This window comes from Myotis daubentonii, chromosome 2, assembly GCF_963259705.1.
Source record: "Myotis daubentonii chromosome 2, mMyoDau2.1, whole genome shotgun sequence".
Lineage (NCBI taxonomy): Eukaryota > Metazoa > Chordata > Mammalia > Chiroptera > Vespertilionidae > Myotis > Myotis daubentonii.
Genome location: NC_081841.1, coordinates 68,196,923 through 68,218,422, shown reverse-complemented (window position 1 = coordinate 68,218,422; position 21,500 = coordinate 68,196,923). Strand labels below are relative to the sequence as shown.

At 39.8% G+C, this 21,500-nt stretch overlaps 1 protein-coding gene and 1 pseudogene across 14 annotated transcripts in view; one reads left to right on the top strand and one right to left on the bottom strand.

Moving 5' to 3' along the window:
• RAB3IP (RAB3A interacting protein) overlaps nucleotides 1-21,500 on the bottom strand; it is a 58,429-nt gene that overhangs the window by 14,724 nt on the left and 22,205 nt on the right. For 6 of the 14 annotated variants that reach the window (XM_059683603.1, XM_059683604.1, XM_059683602.1 and 3 more), the window contains exons 4-7: nucleotides 13,246-13,284; nucleotides 9,139-9,234; nucleotides 2,551-2,628; nucleotides 807-1,010 (exon numbers count right to left, since the gene is read on the bottom strand). In XM_059683603.1, coding sequence (XP_059539586.1) covers nucleotides 807-1,010; nucleotides 2,551-2,628; nucleotides 9,139-9,234; nucleotides 13,246-13,284 — 417 coding nt within the window. Of the gene's footprint in view, nucleotides 1-806; nucleotides 1,011-2,550; nucleotides 2,629-6,162; nucleotides 6,226-9,138; nucleotides 9,235-13,245; nucleotides 13,285-21,500 lie in introns of those variants that run through there. The other 8 variants (XM_059683605.1, XM_059683597.1, XM_059683608.1 and 5 more) reach the window with 5 other exon arrangements.
• LOC132227925 (NADH dehydrogenase [ubiquinone] 1 beta subcomplex subunit 8, mitochondrial-like) lies at nucleotides 1,620-2,540 on the top strand (annotated as a pseudogene).

Here is a 21,500-nt window from a genome sequence, read left to right as displayed (position 1 = left end):
GCACAAAATTTTGTGCACCGGGCCTCTAGTGTATATATAGATATGTATAGCCCATAGACACGGGCAATGGAGTAATGAAGACCTGGGGTGGGGGGTGGGGGCTGGGAAGAGGGAGGTAAATGGGGAGAAATGGGAGATATCTGTAATACTATTAACAATGAGAAATATTTTTTTTTTAAAAATGGAAGGGCTGCTCCATAAATTATTGATCAATCCCCTTGGAAATGCATTCTCATCACATGCAAGGATTAAGTAAAAATATTTTACAATTATATAATTTTTACTCAAAACAGTTCAAAAATAATTCCACATTATCTCAGTTATCTTTACATTTTTTAAAATGATAAGGTTTCCATTAGTTCTATTTTTTGTTGCTTAATTATCTAAATTAACTCTAGGACTTTAACTCTACTTCTCCCAGAATTTAAAAGCAACACACTATTCTTCAAGAAATCACCTTATTTTCACACATCTTGCTTTCCTTATTTTGTTAAAGTGCCCTAGCAATAAATTTTAACTAGCCAGATCACAAAAGCTACCCTCTCTCCTTTATGCAAAACATGACAGTTTGCTCCTTAAATGAAATATCGAGATTAAGACACTTACCAAGTTTCCAGGAGGTACTCCAAGGTCAGCCAGGTAGAGAATGGAATTGAAGAATCCCTGAAAGCAGCCAGCTCTAGATTAAGCCTCCCCCATCTTAATACTGCTAGAAAATGTTGCTGGCAAAAATCATAACTGACACCTCAGTGATGAGAATAAATAAGTATCAATAGAGTCAGAGGGAACAGTCCTTGACGAGTTACCTCTTTGCAGTCTTTTACAAATGGCTGTATCACATTGAAGTCCTGGTGACTGCCACTCATAGCACTGCTTGTACTTTTATTTCTTGTATGCCCCTTTTTAAAAGGTGTCTTTCCACCTGGCAGAGGCTCCTGTGTTGGTGATGTTGGAGAACTGGACAATACAAGTGTCTTCAATGCAGCTACTTCAGCTTGAAGTACATCAATCTTGAAAAGAAATCAACATAATTTCATATACTAAATACGGTTAATGACAGAGCCAGCTAAAGGTTAGCAATTTTGTCAAAACACTTTCCTTTCGAAGATGAAATATAAGTTTCACCTGTATTTCCTGGGGATTAATAAAAGGAAAGCTAAGTTATTTTATGTTTCCACATGGTTTGTATTCAGCTGCTATTCACAATGTCAAGTGATCTTTAAAAATTATCAAAATGTCTAACATTTATATGAATTTTCAAAATCTTCAAAATATAATAGCTTATGATTAGCTGTAGTTCATTCCTAAAACATAAACTCTAATAACTTTTCAGTGGCTTTATTCAGTGAGTTAAGAAAACAAATATTAACTTTAAAACGTGACCATGTAATCCTTTTGATAATACTTGTGATTCACAAGCCTTTGAATCATTTGGTTCTACTTATGAATGGGCACCAAATGTTCATTATTAATCTATATAGTAGCTATTTTCTCCTTTACAGTTTCCTATAGTTTCCCACATCTTCTAAAATAAGCACTACTTTACAATCAGAACAAAACCCAGTAACTGGCAAGGTGTCTGTAAGACAGTCATCACTAGGGACGGGAAGAAGTTCCAGATGGTGGCAGCCAGGGCAGGGGTCCTAAGAGTGCGAAGGCTGCAAAGGGCAACCAGAACCTGGTGCTGCTGAGAGCACAGGTAGCCTCCCACCTTAACCAGGACCTGACCTGGGGCCCTATCCCTAGACCCCAGAAGAATGGTCTGCCACTGCCAAGAAATATAATATGTGGGTGGAAGACTATGAGCAGTACCCGGATGATGGCATGGGTTATGGTGTCTACCCAAAGCTCTGTGACCGCTCACAGCACAAGAGGGATCTATGGTGTGACTAGACCACCCAGACCTGAGACTGAAATGGGGTGAGCCGATTCACTGGGACCGAGATGTGAGGATCAAGAACCATGTGGACACAGCCCCCAGGCCTGTTTCTTGAAATCTCATGTGTAAGCACCTCTTCAGCTTCATGGCCTTCATGCTATTCATGTCTTGGGTGGGAGAGACTTACCCCTCCAACCAGCTTGTGGGCCTAAGCCAGTGATGGCCAATCTGTGACACACGAACTCATTTTTTTGGTTGATTTTTCTTGTTAAATGGCATTTAAATATATAAAATAAATATCAAAAGTATGTCTTTGTTTTACTATGATTGCAAATATCAAAAAATTTTTATATGTGACACGGCACCAGAGTTAAGTTAGGGTTTTTCAAAATGCTGACACGCCGAGCTCAAAAGGTTCGCCATCACTGGCCTAAGCAGTATTCTTATAATAATCTGTACCGGGAATGAGGTGGCGATCTCAAGAGCCTAAGCAGGTGGTTCACTATGAAATCTGGGGAAATTCATGGGTTTTGTACTCCCTAATTGACCCCTTCATTCCCAGAGATTTAACCTTAATGAAATCCCTAAAAAAACAGTGCTGTGGTTAAAATAAAAAATAGTAATCACTACTTTCTTTACATTTTATACTACTCCAAGCAGTAAAAACTTACTTTTCCTTGTGCTTCTTTTAGCTGTTTTTCTGCTGTTGCCTGCTTGACATTTGCTTCTCTCACCATCTTATGAGCTTCCTGAAAAAGTTAACATCTCAAATTTTGGAAACTAAGTAGCATTTATTTTCAAAAAAATCTTAATAAGTGATTGAAGCAAAGATATACTACCAAAATTTAGCCTGAAAATAAGTACTCAATGTCAACTACTGAAATAACAGTTGTCAGCAGATAGACAAACTATTAGAAATTAGGGAGAGGGACATTTTTTAGTACCTATTACCACTGACGCAGTCAAGCTGAGGTCACTCCCTCTGATCCATGGTTGAATAAAGGACTGTGAATGTGATGAAGAAAATATATGACCCATATGTTAAATCCATGTCCTCTGAAGTTAGATTTTTAAAACTTGATCTATATATATATATATGTGTGTGTGTGTGTGTGCGTGTGTGTGTGTGTATGTGTGTGTATTAGTTACAGCAAAGACATACAGTAGGGATAAGTAAAAATATTAAAATATCAATCGTGTTGCAGTTTACAGAAATTAAGCTGAGAAGCCTTAGAGATTTCAATTTAAAAAATCCACAAATTATATGAAGTAATGACTTTGTACAGAGAAATCTAAAGAGATAAATCAGTTTAATATGTAATGGGGTCTTAATTTTATAATGCCACAAATATGAAACTCCAGGTATTTAATTATCTTTTATTCATATAATATTTATTCATCAAACATTTATTCACACCACCTCTGCATGAGGTTGCGCTCGTGGTGCTCATAATATACTAGGAAAAGTCAAGCTCCCTGCTCTTAAGGACCTTACATCCTGATTATGTTCTAATAATTAAAATATCTGAGCAAGAATTCTGGATATACTCTACGTGAGGTATGAACTTTTATAGTTTTCTAAGAAAGAGAGAGATATGACAAATTGTATTTTTAAAAGATTATTCTATTCTGCTGTATGGAATAATCCCTATGAAGAATTAATGATGGACTGAAACAGTATATAGGGTGCTCTAGACATTCCCCTGGGATGAACAATGAAAAGAGCTGGACAGTTTTTTAAATGTGTTTGAAGTCATTAGAGGGCAAATAAAATAGTAAAGGATTTGGGGACCAAGATCCAACAGAAGATGTAAACCCAGAAAAGAGAGCTGGAATTAGGGGTGACTTTTCCCCTTGAGATATAAAGGACACAGTGAAAAGATACAGCACACATGTAATTGAAGTCGCAGAAGGAAAGAAAAGAGAGCTAGAATGAGGGAAAGCAGTCTCTAAAAAAGTACCATATAGGATTTTACACGCTGACAAAAGACATCAAAAGGTAGGTATAAAAAGTTTGACCCCTGGCTGGTTTGGCTCATTTGGTAGGGTATCGGCCAATGGATGGACTGAGGGGTCCCAGGTTTGATTCCGGTCAAGGGTACATACTTCGATTGCAGACTCCATCCCCGATCCCAGTAGGGGTGAATACGGGAGGCAACCAATGAATGTCTTTCTCTCTCTCTCCCCCCTCCTCCCTTCCACTCTCTCTAAAAATCAATGGAAAAATACCCTCGGGTGAGAATTTTAAAAATAAATAAATTTCAAAAGTTTGAAATGTTTCCTATCACTTTATTGCTCTGTAGCTAAAAATGACAGAAGAATCATCTATACCAGGAGTCAGCAAACTTGTTCTGTAAGAGCCAGATAGTAAATAGTTCTGGCTTTGTGAGCCATACATGTTGTTGCAACTACTCAATTCTGCTGTTGCAGTGTGAAAGCAACCACAGACAATAAATACAGAACAAATGAGTGTGGCCATTTCAATAAAAATTTATGGGCACTAAAATTTGAATTTCATATAGTTTTCATAGGTCACAAAATATTCTTTTGATCCCCTGCAACCATTTAAAAATGTAAAAACCAATCTTAGCTCAAGGCTGTACAAAAGTAGACATAGTTTTACCCTACAGGAAGTAGTTTGCAGACCTCTAGTCTATGTAAACATTCAAATCTTTATACTTACAAACTTTGAAAAGAGAATTTTTAACCTAATTCTCCCCAAAGTACGAATTATACCTAATCTTCTGATTAGTTTGCAAAAACAATTTGTTGGTATTAGAGAAGACAGAAATTCCGTAAATTCAGTAGAGAATTTTCTGAAAAAAACCTTCATGTAACTGACAATGGAAATGAAACTTCAGTATAATTTTTTAAAACAGGGAAAGATATACTTCTTCCATTTGGATCAATATGTTTGTTAGTTATCAGCAACATTAAATATAATTGTTTTCAAAACAAAACAAACAAAAAAACACAATTTTAGACCAGACCTTGATCTGGATAACAAATTGTTAATACGAGATTTTCAAAAACAAGGTAACATATTCAATCCCACTCTTCTCACTAAATACAGGGGTGAGCAAAAGTAGGTTTACAGTTGTAGCATGCAAGACAGTTTACTCTTGTATTATTATTTATTAATTACTAGAGGCCCAATGCACGAAATTCGTGCATGGGGGGGGGGAGCCTCTCAGCCCAGCCTGCACCCTCTCCAATCCGGGACCCCTCAGGGGATGCCCAACTGCAGGATCGGGCCTAAACCGGCAGTTGGACATTCCTCTCACAATCCAGGACCACTGGCTCTGTACCGCTTGCCTGCCTGCCTGCCTGATCACCCCCTAATCGCTCCCCTGCCAGCTTGATGACCCCTCACCATTCCCCGCCAGCCTGATGCCCCCTCACTGTTCCCCCAGCAGCCTGATCACCCCCTAACTGCTCCACCAGCCTGATCATCCCCTAACTGCTCCCTCGCTGGCCTGATCCCCCTAACTGCCTCTGCCCCGCCACCATGGCTTTGTCTGAAAGGAAGTCCAGAAGATGTCCGGTCTAATTAGCATATTACCCTTTTATTAGTATAAATTACATTGTTTCCCATACAAACAACTGTAAATCTGCTTTTGCTCATCCCTGTAAGCAAATGCACACATATACACAGTATGTTTTAGTGAGAAGAAAGTATATTGTACTATTACAAAAAATTTTACACATTTTTATTCTTACTCTTTTCAAAATTAATGCAACACATTATGACTTAGTGTATGCATATAATTTATGAGGAAGTACATATGCTCTGAGAACCAGGCCTAGCACACAGGGAACACTCAGTAAATATCAGGTATCTTCATCATAATTAAGATACATGCTCAATTTTTTTTTACAGATCAGGTACACGAACAAAAAGTTTGGCATATACTGATCTAGGTAAGAAACGATGGTGGCTGGAAGACGTGACAGCAGATTCAAAATAGAAAGGCAGACAGATTTTTTATGTTCTCCAGGGACTGTCACAGGACCTTTTGGACAGTTTCAGTGTAGGATGAAGAGGGGCCTCAGTGATGACTCCTTTTCTGTGGCTTGAGACAAAGGAATTGCCACTTATGATTTTCATAGTACTCAAGGCAAGAGTCGAGGTCCCAGCACTGCTCCTTATCTATGCCTCATTTTCTTCACAGATTAAAATAATAATTTGAACTCTATGCCTAGCATTATGGAGAGAAAACCAGATACAGCACAAAAATTTACTAAAATTGGCTGACAAAGTATTTTTAAAATCTTAAGATTACCTATGTTAAATGTAGACAACTTTATAAAGCATTCTTTCAATGGAGTTCACTTTATCTCTAAATCTGAGATACCAGAAGGGGAAAAAAAAATATATACATATATATATATATATGTGTGTGTGTGTGTGTGTGTGTGTGTGTGTAACTTTAAAGTTCTTCGATTTGATACTTTTAAGACTCAACTTTGATACAAAGTATAGTTACATTCAAGATTATTTGTTCATAATACATTAATAAACTGCTAATTTGAATTTACCTGGTAAATTAATTTTATTCAGAATAATCTTTAATTCTTAAAACTATACATGTATATACATATCATAAAATGCAAGCAAATATTCTTTTCATAAGACAATGGTACATTGAGATCACAAAGCCACAATTAAGACCAGAGAAAAACTTTTAGCACTGTTTTTCAAAATTCATAAATAACTCGTTTAAATACAACTTTCTTCATTACCAAAATCATGTTTAATCACTGTAATTTCTTTCCCAGAAAGTTTACAGTGTCAATGCTATTAGCCATTGTAAGAGTAGGGACAGGTTAGGGACCCCAAAACTATGTTTTTTAGATATACTTTTTCATTAATAGCACAAACTGCACTTCTGGTATTTCACATCCCATTACAGCAGTAGTTCTCAACCTTCTGGCCCTTTAAATACAGTTCCTCATGTTGTGGTGACCCCCAACCATAAAATTATTTTCATTGCTACTTCATAACTGTAATGTTGCTACTGTTATGAATCATAATGTAAATATCTGATATGCAGGATGGTCTTAGGCGACCCCTGTGAAAGGGTCATTCGACTGCCAAAGGGGTCGTGACCCACAGGTTGAGAACCACTGCATTACAGAGAGGAAAAAGTTTCTTTCCGTTAGTTTCCTTCTATTTCATCTAACAGAATATACATGTAAGTACTGAAGGTGGAGCTAAGTATGGCAAAAATTAGGGCATGCAGGTAAGAAAGCAAAATTAGTATAAGTAGTATAACACGCTTGCTTTCTTCTCTAGTATCCATATCATTACAAAATTTTCTTTTGCCAGACAATATTGGAAGAAAAAGTCTTATGTTTCTGTATACCCCTTGTACATATAAAATGTAACAGATCACACAGCTCCTATTTCAGATCTTTAAATTTCCACTCTCCTCCACCTTAAATTTCTCTTCCTCTCATCTCCAATGACTAGTTAACTAAACAAAATAAATTAGTTTTTAAATGTTCAATGAAAGAAAATGACTCCAAAAAAGACAAAGACAAAGAAGAGGGCAAACAAGTGTGGAATAGAGGGCGCATGGAAAGCTCACATGTCTGAAGATATCCACTGCAATGCTACTTACAATGACAGAAACTGTGGAAAACGTAGTTAATAGATTATTCTTTCATTACACTGAGTATGCAGTAGCATGAAAAAAGTTTTATTTGGGAAAAAAAACTATAAAATGTATTAGTATTGCAACTATGTGAGCAAACATGCATATCCCAACAATGAAGCAGATGCTGCATAAATACAAATAAAGGGTGAAGAAATTTTCCCGCTAAAATCTTGTGAAAGTTTTAAAACAAACTTTTGAGAAAAAAATATTGATACGTGATAACAACATTAGGTATCCTCGTAACACATCCATGTTTTTGATAAGGAACGGAGGCTAACCTAAAGGAGGCACTCCATGGAAGTAATTTTTAACAGCAAGGAAGTACTATCCTCTACTCACCCCTCATGGATATTTATAAGTTGTCAAAATGATCAGGGAGCATTTCTAGCATTTGGGGGCAAAGCCAAGTATGATGGTTAATTTTGTATGTCAACTTGACTGGGCCACAGGGTGTGCCCAGATATTTGGTCAAGCATTATTCTGGGTGTTTCTGGATGAGATGAACATTAAAATCAGTAGACTGAGCAAAGGAGACTGCCCTCCATAATATGGGTGGGCCTCATCCAATCAGTAGAAGACCTGAATAGAACAAAGGCTAATCCCCAGAGATTAAGAGAGAATTCTTCTTGCCTTCAGACTTGAATTGAAACATCAGCTCTTCCTGGGTCTTGAGCCTTTGGACTTGGATTGGAACTACACCATCAGCTGTTCTAGGTCTCCAGCCTGCCAAATCACCCTGCATAACTTGGGAGTTACCAGCCTCCATAATCACATGAGCCAATTCCTTATATAAGCCTCTTTCTGTATATGTGTATATGTATCTACGTATATACACACATGCTATTAGTTCTGTTTATTGGAGAATCCTGAATAATATACCAAGGATGCTAAATGTCCTGCAATATCAGTGGCAGCCCTATTGAGAAACACTGAGTTGGGTAAACATTTTGGTCCCAAGTGGTAGGCTAGAGATAAAAAGGTGTACCTTCTAAGAAGTATATGGCCCTAACCGGTTTGGCTTAGTGGATAGAGCATCGGCCTGCGGACTCAAGGGTCCCAGGTTCGATTCTGGTCAAGGGCATGTACCTTGGTTGCGGCACATCCCCAGTGGGGAATGTGCAGGAAGCAGCTGATCGATGTTTCTCTCTCATCGATGTTTCTGACTCCCTATCCCTCTCCCTTCCTCTCTGTAAAAAATCAATAAAATATATATATTAGAAGTATATGTACCTCCTAACATTCCGCAAATCATCCAGTATCAGATATATATCAAAGGTTTGCTATCTTTGTTGTAGAGTCATACAAAGTTACTCTAAAGCAGTCCCTAAGTATTTGGTGAAAATCAAAATTAAATTTACCTCCTTTCTTTCCACATATCCATATTTAAACAACCTCATACTGGTAACCCCTAGTGTTTTTTCATTTCACAGCATTTTAAGTTGCAGTCTCTATATTTCTTAAAAATTTTATTTTTTCTTAGAAGACTTATAAATATGTATAAAGTTACGCATATTTTTCCTCAAGATTCCCTCAAAAAACAACTCTATCAATATATAATAATCACGACTTTGCTTTTGGCCAAGACGTAAATAGACCAACCTCAAACAGACTAGCTGTGAGTTCCTCCAATTCCTGTCCAAGTTGATCACGTACTTTAGAAAGCCTCTCACACTCTTCATCTTTTAACTTCAGTTCCTGTGAGAAATTGATCATTTTATTTTGGGTTTCCATAGTTTTAAGTCAGATTCAGCAGACTATATAATCTTTACTAATAAGATTACAAAATATTGATACTGTCCCCTCCTATAATATGCACACTGAAAATGTTTATTTAGCACTTGCTATGTGGAAGACAATGAGGCAAATCTAAAATTACAAATAATTCTAACTCACATATTAAATTTTCATGTTTCATAAACATCCAAAGATTAAATATTATATATTATGTGTGAAAATAAACAATTAAATGATTTCATTCTTTTTTCCTTTAACTTTTCTCTGAACATATTTATTTCCATCAAGCAAGCAATTTCTTCAACTATGCATATTCAATAAAAGTTCAACAGGTTTTTATACCCATTTTTGCTTTAAAAATTGTTTATATATAATTTTATGTAATATGCCACAATTAGTCTAAAGTTTCCATCAGGAGACTATACCATTTAACACTACAATAAGAGACAAATGATGCATATTTAAAATTCAGAAGAATGCTAATAACAAAAATCACATCTTACATTTATACATAACTCCCAATAGGTCACAAAAAATGTTAGAAAATTTCTATATTAAGATGTTACAGTATGATTGTCAGATAGGTACAAGACTTATCGGAATGTTCACTTAGTAAGTTATATAATGTCTAATCCAGTGGTCGCCAAGCTTTGAGACCTCACGGACCACCAGTGGCAACCACTGGTCTAATCACTGGGGTCTACATGTGAAACTAATATAATATTGTATATCAACTATAATTGAAAAATAAAAAATGATGTAAATGTAAAAAATTTTAAGATGTTACTAATATGCAATTTTATGTTGCCCTAAATTAATCATTCAAATTTAGATATTAAAAAAAAAATCCAAGCTCCTTATATATTGGTCACAATTGAACTAATAAATAATGGCTTAGTTGTGTAATTATTGTGGTGGCAGCAAAGTTTTTGAATTTCCCAAGGACAACTCCTGAAAGCTAAATATACCAAATAGGATATCAGAAAAACCCAGTGACTACATCTACACTAATACAAGACATATGTAAATTGACTGTGCCTTTGCAATGCCCCACAGCCAATCAGAAGTATGCAAATTAACCCAACAAAGCTGGTGGGCCTGTGGGCAGCACACACACGCTGCAGGCACTGAGTGGCCAGGGGCGGGGGCGGGGCAGGACGCTTGTGTCATCACCGATGACGCAGGCGTTCTGCACTGCCCCAGCTGCTCCAGGCCTCTGGGCAGCGTGGCAAGGAAGAAAGGTGGCTCCGTCCAGAGCAAAGGCAGTGCCAGCAGCCAGGGGAAGGAAGGCCCACACTTGCACGAATCTTTGTGCATTGGGCCTCTAGTCTTCAATAAAAGTAGGTAAAAGAGAATCCCCTCAAAGCTTAGACTATGAGGGAATGTGGCTGCACTGCCAACACTGCAGGATCAGCAACTTTGTGAAAGGGAGCAACAGGAAGTAAATGGGACTGCAGAGGTACCCTGCAAAATCCCAGAACCCGAAAAATCATTGTAAATACCCCTAAAGCAAAGGACTCTACCATTGGTGGAAACTGGAAGAATAGACTGAGAACAAATGGGGAAAAGGGAAAGGTTTTCTCAGGCTCCATATTGCAGGTGAGCGCAAAAATCTGTCCTGAGGCAGCAAACGGTCCTACTGTGAAGCTCTACACTCTCAGCTCTCTCAAAGCATTCAGAAGAGAAACCCTTCCAGGACACAGCATCACGCTAAGGGAAAAACTCATGTTATCTGAAACCAAACTGCAGGGCAGGAACAATGGAGATAGAGAGAAGTTAAGATATTAAAGGAGGAAGGTCAGGGCAATGTTCCAAAGGAAACAGACCACAGAAAATACTATGAAAATATATCTTATGATGTAATGTTAAGGCTGCAAGGCTCATAGAGACACTGGGCTAGAGGAGAAAACCTTGAATAAGGCTTACCTCTGAGAGAAGTGGCTACACAGATACACCAATAACAATAGAAGGGAAAGCCCTGAACGTAAAACTAAGAAAGTTATCCTGGTTTATTCTACTCCTTCACAGGAACCTCTTTCCCATATTCCAGAAAAATCCAATTCATTGAAACATGGAAAACAGACAAAAACCTGTTAAGTTCTCATTATAAAAAAGTTAAACACAAAGCCAAGTCACCTATAAGGGAAAGAAAATCAGGATGGTATTAAACATCAACAGCATTTTATATTAGAAAACAATGCAATAACATTTTTAAGATACTAAAAAAAAAAGTGAGATGAAGATTTTTTTTATTTTTATTTTTTTATTGATTTTAGAGAGAGAGGAAGGGAGAGGGAGAGATAGAAACATCGATGAGAGTGAAACATTGATTGGCTGCCTCCTGCACGCCCCCTGCAACCAGCGCATGTGCCCTGACTGGGAATTGAACCAGAGACCTCCTGGTGCATGGGATAATGCTCAATCCACTGAGCCACACCACCAGGCAAGATGAAGATTTTAAATCCAGCCAAAGTGTCCTGAAAGTGTAATGTCAGAGACAAAGAATTATAAACCTGTAAAACTTTAGAGAATATCTCTCCCAGAGCATGCCTGAGTGTTCAAGTGGAGAATTAGTTTCAGATAATCAAGAAAAAAATGAAGAATATTTAATGTTAAAGACTGAGGATAAGCAGCAAATATATTTAATTATAGAACTACAACTAAAAGATGCGGATATCAAGAGAATGAAAACACGAGAAAATATCTGCAAAAGACATATCTGATAAAGATGTTTGTCCAAAATATACAAAGAATTATTAAAACTCAATAATAAGAAAATGAACAACCTGGTTACAAAATGGCGAAAGATCTGAACAGACACCTCACCAAAAAAGACATACAGAGGGCAAGTAAACATATGGGAAAAAAATGTTCCAAATCATATGAAATCAGGGAAATGAGAATTAAAATGAGTACCACCAAAAACCAGAACACAGACAATGCTAAATGCTGGCAAGGATGGGGAGCAACAGGGACTCTCATTCATTGCTGGTGGGAATGCAAAATGGTACAGCCACTGTGGAAGACAATTCAAGTTTTTATAAAATTAAACATATTCTACCAAACCGGTTTGGCTCAGTGGATAGAGCATCAGCCTGCGGACTGAGGGGTCCCGGGTTCGATTCCGGTCAAGGGCATGTGCCTTGGTTGCGGGCACATCCCCAGTGGGAGCTGTGCAGGAGGCAGGTGGTCTGTGTTTCTCTCTCATCGATGTTTCTGACTCTCTATTCCTCTCCCTTCCTCTCTGTAAAAAATCAATAAAATATATTTTTAAAAAAAATTAAACATATTCTTTTAAAAAAATATACATAAGACTATTTATTGCAACAGTGATTGGTATGGGAAAATATTAGAAATAACCCAGATACCTATTAATAAGGAAGTAGTTAAATAAATTACAGTAATCCATACAATGAAATGGGTTCAATTTCAGGATTGGGGTCATGGTTAATGTGAATGCTGAGAGAAAATAGTCAAGATAGCTTAAGTAAAAAATTCAAGATGTGAACAGTGCTTACATACCTTTACATATTTCAATGGTCATATTTAGTTTTGTGCATACAGAAAGCCTTTAAGGAAATACATAAGAACTTCCTAACCAGGTTGTCTCTGGGAAGGTAACTGGCTGATTGACAGACCAAAAGCAATCTGACAAAAACTAAACACATCTTAATATACAACCCAGCAACCACACTCCTTGATATTAAACCAAAGGAACTGAAAACTTATGTCCACACAAAAATCTGCACTTGAATGTTTATATATTCATAACTGCAAAAACTGGGAAGCAACCAAAATATAGGTGAATGTATAAAAAATTCAGTAGGCAAATGAATAAACTGTGGTGGTACAACCAGATAAAGGAATATTACTCAGGACTAAAAGGAAATGAGCTACCAAACCATGAAAAGGCATGGAAGAAAATAAATGATGTTACCATATTTAAAAACCCAATCTGAAAAGGCTACTTACTGTATGATTCCAACTGTATGACATTCTGGAAAAGCAAAACTATGGATACAGTCAAAAGATCAACGGTTAGCAGGGTTTAGAGGGTAGGAGGGATAAGTAGAGCACAGAGGGTTTTTAGGGCAGTGAAACTATTCTGGATAATACTGGAATGGTAGCTCCATGTCACTGTACATTTGCTAAAATTCACAGATGTACAACACCAAGAGTAAACCCTAATGTAAATACAGGACTTTGGGAAATGATGATGTGTCAATGTAGGTTCATCAGTTGTAACACCAAAAACTCTGGTGCAGAATGTGGATAATGGAGGAGGTTGTGTGTGTGTTGGGACGGGGTTTTATCGGAACTTTGTAATTCCCTCTCAATTTTTCTGTAAACCTAAAACTGCTCTAAAAAATAAAGTGTTTGTTTTTTGTTTTTGTTTTGTTTTTTAATGGGGCTAGCTCTAGCCAGTGGTGAAAGCACTGGCCCATGCACTGAAGGGTTGCAGGTTCGATTCCTGGTCAAGGGCATGTACATGGTGGGGGTGAGTGCAGGAGGCAACAAATCCATATCTCTATCTCTATCCTCAGGCGAGGATTAACAATAAATAAATAAATAAAATGGGAATAAAGCTGACAAAACAATTATATAAATGTTATAAGCTTCAGGAATGTAAAAGTAATACACACAAACAAAAAATAGGAGAAAGATTAAACTAAATTCAGAACATCTTAAATATTAACTGGGAGTAAAGAGATACAAATCACTTTGAGGCTCACAAATCAATTAGTATAAACCTAAACATGTTTAACACCATAGAGATTAACATTATCTTAACTACAATTTAATTATACAAGAAAAAGAAACAGTAACTAGATAATTTCAGTATTTTTCAAGGTAGGGAACAAAGGCAGTAGCTAAAGAAGGGCTAGGAGATATTTATATCTTCAATTAAAGGTAACAACTAGAATGGAAATCAAACCTTCTAAAATACCAAAAAGGAAAAGAGGAGGAGGAGGTCACACACAAAAAAAAATGGAGCACATAGTGAAAAGACATTTGAAAGGCATGTAACAGAAACATGCCCAAATATAGCACATTTACCAATAAATGCAAATGGGCATAACTCACCTATTAAAATTATTTTCAGACTAGAGGCCCAGTGCACAACATTCATGCACTTGGCTGGGGGGGGGGGTGTCCCTCAGCCCAGCCTGCACCCGTTAGCAGTCCGGCAGCCCTTGGGGAATGTCCGACTGACGGCTTAAGCCCACTCCTCGCAGTCGGACATCTATAGCTGCGGAGGAGACAGGAGAGGCTCCCGCCACCGCTGCTGCACTCGCCAGCTGTTAGCCCGGCTTGTGGCTCAGCAGCACTCCCCCTATGGGAGCGCACTGACCACCAGGGGGCAGCTCCTGCGTTGAGCATCTGCCCCCTGGTGGTCAGTGTGCATCATAGCGACTGGTCATTCCGCCATTTGGTAGATTTGCATATTACCCTTTTATTATACAGGACTAGAGGCCCAGTGCACAAAAATTTGTGCACTCGGGGAGAAGGGGGCGTCCCTCAGCCTGGCCTGTGCCCTCTCGCAGTCTGGGACCTCTCGGGAGATAACGATCTGCTGGCTTAGGCCTGCTCCCGGGTGGCAGAGGGCAGGCCCAATCCCTAAGTGCAGCCCCTGGTCGGGCTCAGAGCAGGGCCGATTGGGGAGTTGGGGTGCCGCCCCCTGTCATGCACAGAGCAGGGCGGATCGGGAGGTTGCGATGCCACCCCCAGTCATGCTCAGGGTAGGGCCGATTGGGGGGTTGGGGCACCGCCCCCTGTCACACTCAAGGCAGGGTCGATGGGGAGGTTGCGGCGCCACCCCGTCATGCACAGAGCAGGGCCAACCCTGGGGTTGGGGCGCTGCCCCCTGTCACGCACAGAGCAGGGCCCATCAGGGGGTTGAGGAGCTCCCCCCTGTCACTCAGAGAGTAGGGCCGATAGGGGAGTTGGGGCACCGCCCCCTGTCACACATAGAGCAGGGCGGATCAGGGGGTTGGGGTGCTGCCCTCTATCACCCACAGAGCAGGGCCGATCAGGGGGTTGGGACGCCACCACTCTCACACTCAGGGCAGGGCCAATGGGGAGGTTATGGCTCTACCCTGTCACACACAGAGCAGGGCCCGTGGGGGGGGGGGGTGGTTGGGGTGCCGCACCCTGTCACACACAGAGCCGCAGGGTGATCAGAGGTTGGGGAGCTCCCCCCTATCAGGCACAGAGCAGGGCTGATCAGGGGGTTGGGGAGCTCCCCCCTATCAGGCACAGAGCAGGGCTGATCAGGGGGTTGGGGCGCCTTCCCCTGTCACGAAAAGAGCAGGGCGGATAGGGAGGTTGTGGCCCCGTCCCCTGTCACACACAGAGCCGCAGGGCGATCAGGGGGATTGGGCGCTGCCCCCTGTCACACTGATCCCAGTGCCGGGAGGCATATTACCCTTTTACTATATAGGATAGAGGCCTGGTGCATGGGTGGGGCTGGCTAGTTTGCCCTGAAGGGTGTCCTGGATCAGGGTGGGGGTCCCCACTGGGGTGCCTGGCCAGCCTGGGTGAGGGGATGATGGCTGTTTGCAGCTGGTCACACACCCTTCAGGGTTGGGGTCCCCACTGGGGTGCCTGGCCAGCCTGGGTGAGGGGCTGAGGGCTGTTTGCAGCTGGTCACACACCCTTCAGGGTGGGGGTCCCCACTGGGGTGCCTGGCCAGTCTGGGTGAGGGGCTGAGGGCTGTTTTCAGGCTGGCGGGTGACGGAAGCTCCCAACCGCTCCTTTTTTTCTTTTCTTTTTTTTAATTCTGGGCCAGCTTTAGCTCTGAGGCTCCAGCTCTTAGGCCTCCGCTGCTGAAAGTAGGTAATCGAAACACTGTATAACTCCAGCTCTGACTCCAGCTCTGAGATCCCAGCTCGCTGAAAGCTGGTTTCTGGGGTTTTGTTTAGCATCTATATTTGTTACAATGTTTGAAACTGCAGGCTCAGAGGCCTGCAAGGCAGGCGGGAAGGTTGGTTTCCTCCCTCACTGAAGCAAGGAAGCCTCATGTTAGTTTCAAGCTGCCTGGCTGCCGGCCGCCATCTTGGCTGACAGTTAATTTGCATATCTCGCTGATTAGCCAATGGGAAGGGTAGCGGTCGTACGCCAATTACCATGTTTCTCTTTTATTAGATTAGATTAGCTAAAAAAGCAAAAATCTCTCTGTTCTCTATACAAGAGACATACATAAAACTAAGTGATTCAGACAGTAAAGATATAAGAATATAAAAAGTATACTAAAAATATAATAAAAATAAAAGAGGGCTGTCAATCTTGATAACAGAAAAGGCAGAATACAGGTCAAAATCATTAGAGACAAAGGAAACTTAATAATGCTAAAGACTACAATGAAAAAGAAAGCTTTAAAATACTCCCAAATAAATAAATACTACTAAATATAGAAGTAGACTTAAACAAACAGAAAGAAGGATATACTACATTCTTGAAAAGAAAAATATCATAAAGGTGCCAATTTTCCCTGAGTTAATTTATACATCTGTAAAAGCATAAATTTAATATCAGGTTCTTTTAAACTCTAACATTTTACTATTTTGTAAGTATACATGAGAACTAAGTCAATTCATTCAACTTTTCCTACTAGGTAGGCACTATGGTATTCCTTCAGAATACAAAACCAAGTAAGATGCTACCCCTTGAGAAGCTTTCAGTCTATTAGAGCAATACATATGTCATTCATGAAAGCAAAATTCTTGAATCACTTCCTAGTATACTAAAGTGGCATAAACCTCACCCTAATACTAAAGACCCTTTACATGTGCTCAATTTCCTTTTTCAGAGTTATTTCCCTTGGTCCACACAGTAAAGCTAGAACTAAATTGGTCTATTCATTCTTTATTATTGTTGACAGTATCACAGATGTCCCCCATTTGCTCCCCCTGCACCCTCATCTACCCCCAGCCCCTGCCTTCTCAGGCCTTCACCACACAAATGTGTGTGTCCATGGGCTATGCATATATGCATATAAGTTCTCTGGTTAATCTCTTCATGTCTCACCACACCCCTTCCCTCTGAGCTCTCTCAGTCTGTTCCATGCATCCATGCCTCTGGAGCTATTCTGTTCATCAATTTATTATGTTCATTAGACTCCACATATAAGTGAGATCATGTGATATTTGTCTTTCTCTGACTGGCTTATTTCACTTAGCATGACATTCTCCATGTCCATCCATGCTGTCTCAAAGGGTAAGAGATCCTTCTTTTTTATAGCTGCATAGTATTCCATTGTGTAAATGTACCACATCTTTTTTATCTACTCATCTACTGATGAGCACTTGTTCTGTTTCCAGTTCTTAGCTATTGTAAATAGTACTGCTATGAACATAGGAGGGTTTCTCTGGATAAATTCTCAGAAGTGGAATCGCTGGGTCAAACAGCAGTTCCATTTTTAATTTTTTAATAAATTTCATACTATTTTCCATAGTGGCTGCACCAATCTGCATTCCCACAAGCAGTGTACTAGAGTTCCAGTTTCTCCACATCCTTGCCAGCACCTGTTGTTTGTTGATTCATTCTTGTTTCATTCCCCAAACTGATCCCATCCAGCTAGGCTAACCCTTTCCCTATAAATGTCTGCCTACCTTCTTCCTATGCTTCAAGGTCCAACTTAACCTACCTAATGAAGTCAAATTTGTATCGCATGTCAATATCTTTTTTAGAATTTAATTTGTACTTTTCATTATTGTAATACCATTTTCAAAATTCATTTCTTCAACAACATGAATTTTTTGTTAATTGGATGCTAATTTTTCTGTCAGCATCAGGCATTTATTTAGGTGCTAGAGACACAGAAAAGAAGTGAGACCCAGTCCATAGTTTTCACAAAGTCATAGCCTACTGAGGGTAGCCAATCTTTAAACAGATTTGCAAAGCAATTTAATAAGAACTATAGTAGTAATAGGTACATACTAGAAAAAGGAGTTTGCCAAATGTAAAGGAAGGAATAAAACAGTATGGTTTATAGTAGCTAAAGATGGGGAGGAGTGGATGCCACAAGAGGATAATGCCAGAAAGTTAGGCTTATGGCCAGTCCTGAATAGCCATGGCTTAGAAATTGAAACTTCTGACCAGTGTGGCTCAACAGTTGAGCATCAACCTATGAACCAGTTCATAGTTCAATTCCCCCAGGTTGCAGGCTCGATCTCCAGGGTGGGACATGCAGGAGTCTGCCAATCAATGTTTCTCTCTTATCACTGATGTTTCTCTCTCTCTCTCTCTCTCTCTCTCTCTCTCTCTCTCTCTCTCTCTCTCTCTCTCTCTCCTTCCTCTCTGAAATCAATAAAAATATATTTTTTAAAAAAGTGGTGTTCCATATACAGTGGAACACTACTCAGTCATTTTAAAAAAGGTAAAATATTTAAAAAAAGAAACTGAGACTTACTTGAAACACAAGGAGAAATTATCTCAAAGGCAATTGTTGAAAGCTACCCATTGTCTTTATCATCAGAAAAGTGTAAACAAGGAGCCCAGAACACTAGTGAACCTTGAGCCCTGGCAAGGGCCAGAGCTATGTACTAATTGTTTAGTCAAGACAATGGTAGCTCAAGCAATTTCCTGACCAAATAGTCTCAGAGTAAATCTTTACTAATATTTATTGACCTTTAAGATAGTCTGTCTGATACTGGAATTGCCTGCCTAAGGGCTATATGTGTACCCAAAATTGAATAAAAGGTGGGCAAGGCCTGGGCACCAGTGAAGTCCTTCCCCTTGCATTGGACTCTTCGCCTGGCCCCCATTATTTCCAAATTACTATTTCTTGTCTCTGTCATTTCCACGCGGCCCTTCTCCAGATCCTGAACCCTGAGCCACGCAGGACGTGGCACACACAGGCAATGGTAAGTCACCACAGATTTTAAACAGAATGGTAACAATCAGATTCACAATTCAAAATGATAACTTGGACAGTGTGTCTAGGTTAAAAAAAAAAAAAGAAGACTGGAATAATTGAAACCAGTTGATCACTGCAATATTTTAAGCAAGAAATATAGATTTAGAGTGGTAATAACAGAGAAAAGAAATTTGAGAAATATTTAAAACACAGAGTGTCAAGACTCTTGATCAAGTGTTCTAAGACATAATTTTTAAGATAAACATTTTATACATCAAGAAATAAAAATACTGTCAATGGTCCTGGATAGTGTTGCTAAGTAGTTAGAGTGTCAGCCCAAGCACCAGAGGGTCCAAATTTGATTCCTACGCAAGGGCATGTGCCTGGGTTGCGAGGTTGCTCCCTGCCCCTGGTCAGGGGCATGTAGGAGACAGCCAGTCGATGTGTCTCTCTCACATCGATCACTCCCTCTCCCTCCCCCCGTCTCTATCTGTCTCTCGTCTCTCTTTCCCCCTTTCCCTCCCCCTCTCTCTCTGAAAAGCAATGGTGAGGATTAAAATAATAATGATGATGAAATGAAAAATACTATCAATGAAACTATGATACAATGCTTTTTTGCTTAGAATTTTCATTTTACACTACAGGAAGAACTCTTTTAAACTGATGAAGACACAGATTGCTATTGTAGGTCATTCTTTTCTTTTGTACCTTTCTTTCTGTATCAATGTCATATCATAGTGAGATCATTTTAACCTAGTAATTAAGTCCAAGAAATGCAGCTCCCAACACACATCATCCAATTCAATTAATCACACATGAGCAGCCATGACCAAGTGTATGTACATATAGTCAAAGATGACTGTCATGATTATTGTCTAGATGAGAGCAATTTTAAAACTTATACTGATCTCAGAGATCTTAAAATGGAGAAAAACGTATAACACAAAATCAGGGGAACATTACCATGTATACATGTGTTTTCTCCCCAACCAGAAACACCTTAAGGACAAAGTTTAAAAAAATTTTATTTTTACCCTCTATAAGACTCATATAATGCCATGAGTACTCTGGTTTCACAAGTAATATCTCTATCATAAAAACCCCGTGGTCGTGACACCATCACAGCAGAACAACCAATGACTGATCACCAGGAGGCTGTGTGCCCAGCGAGGGACACGCAGGTGGAGGGGCTGCATGCACCGTGAGGCGTGCACGGGTGGGCGGGGACTTGACTCTGGGTCCGAGTTCTGCCCAGCACAGCAGGAGTCAGTCTGGGTCCCTCCAGCGCGGTGGGTCTGGGTCTTGCGCGATATCGCACGCTGGGCCTCTAGTTTCTTTATAAAGAATATAGTAAATATTTATAAACATCCTTGGCCACAGTTAGAAGGGCCATTCTGAACATAGATTTGGTGCAGGTATGGTTTGTTTGTTTTATAATCTTCACATGAGGATATTTTTTCCATAGATTTTTTTAGGAAAAAGAAATGGAAGAGAGGGAGAGAGACACAGAGAGAAGCATCAAAGTGAGAGAGACATGACGGTTGTTGCCTCCCGCATGCACCCCGTCCAAGGCTGGGGACCAAGCCTGCAACAGAGGTACGTGCCCTTGACCAGAATCAAGCCCGCAACCCCCTTCATTCTAACCACTGAGCCAAACTAGCTAGAGCAGGTACGTGTTTTTGAGTGACTTTCTGTGGCTGCAAGATATTCCACTGGATTTTATTTTTTAAGTTATTTTCTTTCAGGGAAGAACAATTAAAAGATGAAAGTAATTCCTTATACCAGTAAGTCTCACACTTTAGGAAATATAAGAATCAACAGGAGCCCTAACCAGTTTGGCTCAGTGGATAGAGTGTAGGCCTGTGGCTGAAAGGTCCCAGGTTCGATTCCAGTCAAGGACATGTACCTTGGTTGAGGGCACATTCCCAGTAGGAAGTGTGCAGGAGGCAGCTGATCGATGTTTCTCTCTCATCGATGTTTCTGACTCTCTATCCCTCTCCTTTCCTCTCTGTAAAAAATCAATAAAATATATATATTAAAAAAAAAAGAATCAACAGGAGAGTTTAGTGAAGGCCTCAATAAAATAATTTTCTTTCAGCAGAATCCAAGAAGCTATACTTTAATAAAGATACACTAAAGCCCAACTTCTGCCTCAGAATTACAACAAAAACTGTTCTTCAGCAACGTTCTGTGGAAGGCCAAACAGGTGAAGGACTACATCATCATCTCTGGCAACCCTGTACTTGAAAGTCAGTGATCACCAAAGTCAGTATGGGTGTTCCCTCTATGCACAGTATGGATTCCTTGCTGGGAAGGGGTTACCTAGCCAGGGACTACATTTCCCGGCCTGCCCACCCCATATCTAAGC